Source organism: Hydractinia symbiolongicarpus, chromosome 6 (genome assembly GCF_029227915.1).
Source record: "Hydractinia symbiolongicarpus strain clone_291-10 chromosome 6, HSymV2.1, whole genome shotgun sequence".
Lineage (NCBI taxonomy): Eukaryota > Metazoa > Cnidaria > Hydrozoa > Anthoathecata > Hydractiniidae > Hydractinia > Hydractinia symbiolongicarpus.
Window position 1 is genome coordinate 18,997,359 of NC_079880.1, and position 6,000 is coordinate 19,003,358.

General features: G+C 32.9%; 1 protein-coding gene across 1 annotated transcript; it reads right to left on the reverse strand.

Annotated features, from left to right (window-relative positions):
- Positions 1-748: 748 nt before the first annotated feature.
- Positions 749-5,746, reverse strand: LOC130648140 (uncharacterized). Its single transcript, XM_057454172.1, has 3 exons — positions 5,713-5,746; positions 5,006-5,586; positions 749-4,960 (listed from the first exon to the last, which is right to left on the reverse strand). The coding sequence occupies exons 1-3, from the start codon at positions 5,744-5,746 to the stop codon at positions 749-751; spliced, it is 4,827 nt and encodes a 1,608-aa protein (XP_057310155.1).
- Between the last annotated feature and the right edge of the window lie 254 nt (positions 5,747-6,000).

Below are 6,000 nucleotides of genomic sequence, written 5' to 3' on the forward strand. Positions count from 1 at the left end.
AATGGTCACTGGTTGAAAAAAACTCGAGATATAGAGCACTTTGCAATCGCAAAATATTACATTGAAGATATTGTTTTTTAAGAAAAGCTAAGCTTTTAAATCGATCTGTATTGTTATGCAAAAATAAGTCATGCTCTAAAAAATGCTCTTGCAAGGTTGGATGAAGTGAATTATCTAACAACTGTGTCTCAGTTAGGCATACAACATCTGCATTAGTTAGTCGAATGTCGTGACTTAAGTCAAGAGCATGTTTGGACAGTGACCTAATGTTTAGCAATGCAAATTGAAAGGTGTCTGCAAGAGGTTGTATTTTGTCAATTGACAAAGCAGATTCAGTTTTTAGTCTGGTGTATTCTTCTGAAACCTTAGGATCAGCTCTGCATGCTTCTAATGTTGGTATACCCTCAATGTGAATATGGGCCAATTTTTTTACTCTGCTCAAAGCCACATAGATCTGACCGAAGTTAAAAGTTTTTTGTTTTAATAACTTGAATGAAACCACTACATTAGGTAAAGTTAAACCTTGCACTTTATGTACAGTACAACCCCATGCTAACATGATAGGAAATTGTGTTCTAGAAATTGCAGGGCTGGACACTGATGACATTGAAACTGGGATACTGGCTTGTATTCTTTTAATTGGGACTGTATGAGTTTTAAATGCATACTGGTTAGATCGCATTTTTAGTATTCCAGCTTGATGGTCATTAAATTTGACAAAAATAGTTTGGATGGTTCCATCATTGTTTTATTGTATATCACGAACAAGACCAATTTGACCATTGATAAGTCGATCATCGATATCAATATTATTAGTTAGCATTATCAAAGCATTTCTCTTTATAATTAATGACTTACATAGTCCATTTGTCTGACTTACATTTCTGTCCAAAGCTTGATTGATTTTTGATATCGATACATTTTCAGGAAATTTGTCAAGGGAATTAATGACAATGTTTTCACCTTCTAATTTACTAAGTTTTGACAAATTCAGTTGGTCTTTTAAACTATTTTCTGCAAATAAATATATCGAGTCAACTGGTATGTTTTTTGCAATTCGTGAATTAAGAAGTAACAAATCTTTGTCACCTACTTCTCCAATGCGTACATTATTTAGAAGTTTTATGAAACTATCATCTCCTTGCTGTCTCATAATTTCAGATAGCTCATACAGTTTAAATGATTTCCATGGATGACAAATATTAAGAAAGTCATGTTTAAATGGAGTGAATATCTTAGCCTCTTGAACCGGAGGAAGTTGGTATAGATCACCTACAGCCAATATGGTCTTATTCGCAAATGGGTTATCAAGACTCATCTGGAATATCTCGCACAGTCTTTTGTGTATATGATATAATTTAACATTTGAAACCATGGAGATTTCATCAATTATAACAACATTAAGATGCGAATATTTGTCTCTAAATTTGCAACGAAGGTTGTCACTTAAATTGTGTAAATTCAAAGATTTTGATTTAGGAATTCCAAAAGCAGAGTTGATGGTGGTTCCATCTATGTTAATAGCTGCAACACCTGTAGGTGCTACTTTTAATACCTTGCATTTTTCAGGTGTACCTGAATATAAGTTAAACAGCTTTGATAAAGATTGATAAATAGTATTTATTAGGTAAGATTTTCCTACACCTGCACCACCAGTAACGAAAACTTGAAGAGGTTCTACCCTTCTGAAAGAATTACAATTTTGCTGCTTTACTTTGTTATTTGCCCATTCATACAAAAAATCAAAAAATAAGCGCTGTTGTTGATTTAATGACCGTATATTCTGCCTTAAGGTATCATCACTTATTAAATTATTAGAACTGATAGAATTATTAGAAACTGAATTAAACAAAACTGGCTGTTGATAGACTTCCTCTAAATTCAACTGATCAGTTTGTTCAGTTACAATTGTATCTTCAATCATTACATTATTAGATGCACTCATCCTCATATATGCAGCATTTACATCATCAGAAAAAGGTTCAAAAACACTTCTATTTACATTCACAACATCTAAGACTCCATGTTGTAACAGTTTTTCACAGTAACTATTATTAATAAGCAATTCTGTTTCTGAACGAAAGGGGAGAAACAAGAACAACAGATAATGAGCATGCCTTTCGGGGAACAAATCATTGTTTGGGATTGAATAACGCAAAATTTGTCTAACTTTCCTGCAAACTAACTTTTCCTTGCATGACATTAATGGTATAATACTGGGAAAATTACAGCCAGCTTGAGAATTCTCTGAAATATCTGCTGTAAGTATAACAGGTTGAAAATCACATAAAAACTCATTATCAATTTTATCATTTTTGACACAATAATGAGATAAAAACATAGCAAGACACATATCAACAGATGCATAAAGTCCTGAACAAAAGTTACTATCAGGTCTATCCATGTAACGATCGATCATATTTTTTGCATATATATCAGTGCTTTCTGAATCAAGTTCATTTAACAATGCCTTTGGTTTGCATAATCTGATTCGTTCTGTTGGAATATTAGTATTAACAAAAATTGTTCTTGGAAAGCATTTTCGTAACCAAAGTTCTGGTAAACTAAACACTACAGCCTCTTGCAAGGACATTTGTCTTGATGTGGCATAAGCAGATGCCAATTTGTACATAGCTTCCCTGGTACGCAGTTTCATTGATTGTATCTCCTTACTTGCTTGAATAAGAGCCTGAGATGATTCAGACTCTGATTTCGAAAAGTATGAACACATATATGATACCGCTTTATAGTAATTGAACACTGGTTGTATGTCCATATTAGCCTGCCAAGCTTTTAAAATATAAGGGTTATAGTTGTTAATGAAGCAAGAATCTGGAGGACGCTTTAAGTGTATTTCATAATCTGTTGAACTTGAAATTGACAAAGCGTGATAGTAATCTTTTTCTACTATATTTAATTCATTAAGGATGTCACTTATACTTATGGAATCACCCTTGTAACCTTGCTTGCTGGGATCTAAATACTCATTTATATACGTCTTTACCCTGCTTAATATATTATTTCGCTCTGTCAAATCATTAAATTGTTCCTCAGTTGTTTTTTTACTTGAAATTGGACATGCTACAATAGTCCTTTGAGTAAAAAACCTGCCAAAATTATACCTACGTGGTGTGTTTTTGTATTTGCGACAAGATTTTGAATGTTTGTGAGTCTGGTATTTTTTCACTAAATTGTATAACTCATTCTTTTCTCGTGGTAGGTAAGCATGGGTTGTAAAGTCTAAAAAATTAATGTAGTTGGAAATATTGCTCTCTGTCAGTGTAGGCGCATCTTTAACCCAAATGAAGGAATGAGTATGTTGAGTTCCACGAAATTGAAATTCCACACGTATAGCATAATATAAAATTTCCCCTAAAAGATTTGTTCTCAATAGTACATTTCGAAAAAGTAGTTCAACTCTATATTGAAGATGCCTTGCAACTAATACAGGGTTTTTGTTAAGTATTTCGCATCTTTCAAAGTAAGTCAAGTTGCTTATAGCTTCCTCAGAAAGGGGATTCATATCAAGTTTAGAAATGATGCTGACAAGCTCGTCCCATTGTAAATCGGCACAAGACAAAGTGAAAAAAAATGTGGGACAACCAAGTTGTCGAATTATGGCCAAGACTTCAAGTTGAAATCTTTTCCAATAGGCAGGTGTACCTTTTATCTGATTCATGAAAACAAAAGCTTTGTTTGTTGAAACTAGTGATTGTATAGTTTCAGAATATCCTTGTTGTAACATACCTGCCGTTACATTGGCAGAACTCTTGCGCATTGCAATGGAAATCTGATTGTTAAAACTTAGTTGTTGCAAAACGAATTGAACAAAGAAAATGTAATCTGATGAAGATGCAAATGTTTGCTTATAGTGTAATAACCTCTGGTTAAAATACTTTACTGGTGAAAGTTTTACATCTCTTTCTACTTTATATCCGAATTCACCCAAACTAAAAAGAATAGGGAAGGAAAGCTCTTCACAATATTGATCATTTAAAATACTTGTTGGCACTTGTCCTTCACCAGGTGCAATCTCAAATATTTCAGTTGTAAGATGTTCTGGAATAATACACATTTCCCCTGCTTGTTGGCGAAAAGAATCCAACGGATTAGAATCAGTCTCTAAATTATCATTGACAGTACTACTATCTAATTCAATGCATATTTCTTCATCAACATGTAAATTAAGCAATTCTTCAGAAATGTTTGCTACATTGATATGTACATCACTATACAATTTGTTGTTTAATTTCAAATAAGTTAAAGCCTCTCCAACTTTCGCAGGCGAAACAAGCTCATAATAGACATGGCCATTAAATTGCAATTTTTTTTTCAATTTAACTAAGAGTATACCAGAAGAATCAATATTCCTAGGAAGTGAATTGCAGGTGTTGTCAACGTCAACAGGAATATTACAAATAGCACCTTTAACTTTTGGCATTTGACCCTTTGACATTATTGCAATTTTCTTGAATAAAATTCTCTTCGATATAAGCACTGCCTCTAACTTATTTAAGCATTTAAGTTCATTCGGAATATCATTGACATATAATTTATTAGCCATCGCTTGACAAGGAACTTTACCGTTTTTAACCTTTTGTTTACATGTATTACAAATATACAATAAGCCATTTTCTATTTGAATATTCTTATATATTTTGTTACCTATTTCACTGCATTTTAAAGGATCAAACACTACAACAGATTTTTTATACAAACATCGCCCACATATAACACATACATAACTTGGTCCTTCAAATATTTGTTGCCGAAAACCCTTAATGCTAGTGTCAACAGTGTCTAATAAAAATGATAAATTTTTACAATTTGTAGCTGAGTTAGATTTGTTGTCAAACTTTTTCTTTGGACTAGAAACAACTTTTAAAAAAGGGGCTTTATGGCCTTCAAGTATAACAGCTTTATCAGCTTCTGTCACATTCTCTACAGAAATCGAGATAAACTAAATATCATATTGTGTAGGGTTTATGGAATTATTATGGTATACCTTTGATATATATTTTGCGACTTCAAACAAATTAATAAACTTTAACACAACAGCAGTACCATCTGGGCATGGTCTACCATTAGCATCTCTTGAATGAGAATCAATAATGTAATAATGACGATTGCATTTTAAAATTGACACTGCAACACCATTGATAATAAATATAATTCTTGTTTTATTGTTTAAATTTGACCTTAAATTAGAAATCAACTCATTAATAGAAGTAGCACTTGAAGTCACAAAAAAACCAAAACAGTTATGGTCAAAATTTACATCCATATTTACACCTTCAAGTGAAACAGTTCTAGGTAGTTCAGTGCATGTTAAAAATTGAGTTGTATTTTGCAGTTTGTACAAATTATCACCCTTTTTAAGAACACAATTGATGTCATTTTTTGTCCATCGCGAGACATGCTTAAAAAATGAAAAGAGAGATGCATATAATGATATGCAGGTACATTGGATTCCTCTTGTATAGCTAAATTTTTCGTGACCCTGATGAAATGAACCCTTCGTACATTTAATAATTGTGTAAGTTAGGCCAGAATCTACTTCAACGCTTGTACCACATTCTGACATTTCTAACATAAAGAACGCTGGAAAAGTTGAATAATGTTGGAAGGACAAGTGTACAGTCAATTGTCAGTAAAATAAAATAAAATAAATTTATTATATACCTTTTTACAATCAAAGTTTTACTTTACTACTTCCAACCAGTTTGCAACCAGTACTGCGCGGCATCGTGGTACAGCATTTGAGGATTGAGGAGGAGTATTCGAGCACATGGACGCTGATTGGCCGGTTTTATGGCAAAATCATTTGATTGGGGAAAAGTAGCAGGTACCATGTGAGTTTTCGCGTGATTATGCAGTTTTTACCCGAAGATAACGTGATATTTCACGTGATTTTTTTAACTTTACTAACCGCCTCGGAGACACGCGTAACTTCACTTAAATCCCAGAAGATCAAGATTTTGTTCGAGCTTTCAGCCGAAA

Bases quoted from the DNA above. Each gene is read 5' to 3' on its own strand.
- LOC130648140 (XM_057454172.1), bottom strand. From the start codon at position 5,746: ATGCCGCGCAGTACTGGTTGCAAACTGGTTGGAA. The intron at 5,587-5,712 runs GTAGTAAAGTAA...TCTTTATGTTAG, and splicing joins TGGTTGCAAACTGGTTGGAA to AAATGTCAGAATGTGGTACA. The intron at 4,961-5,005 runs GTATACCATAAT...TATGATATTTAG, and splicing joins TCGCAAAATATATATCAAAG to TTTATCTCGATTTCTGTAGA.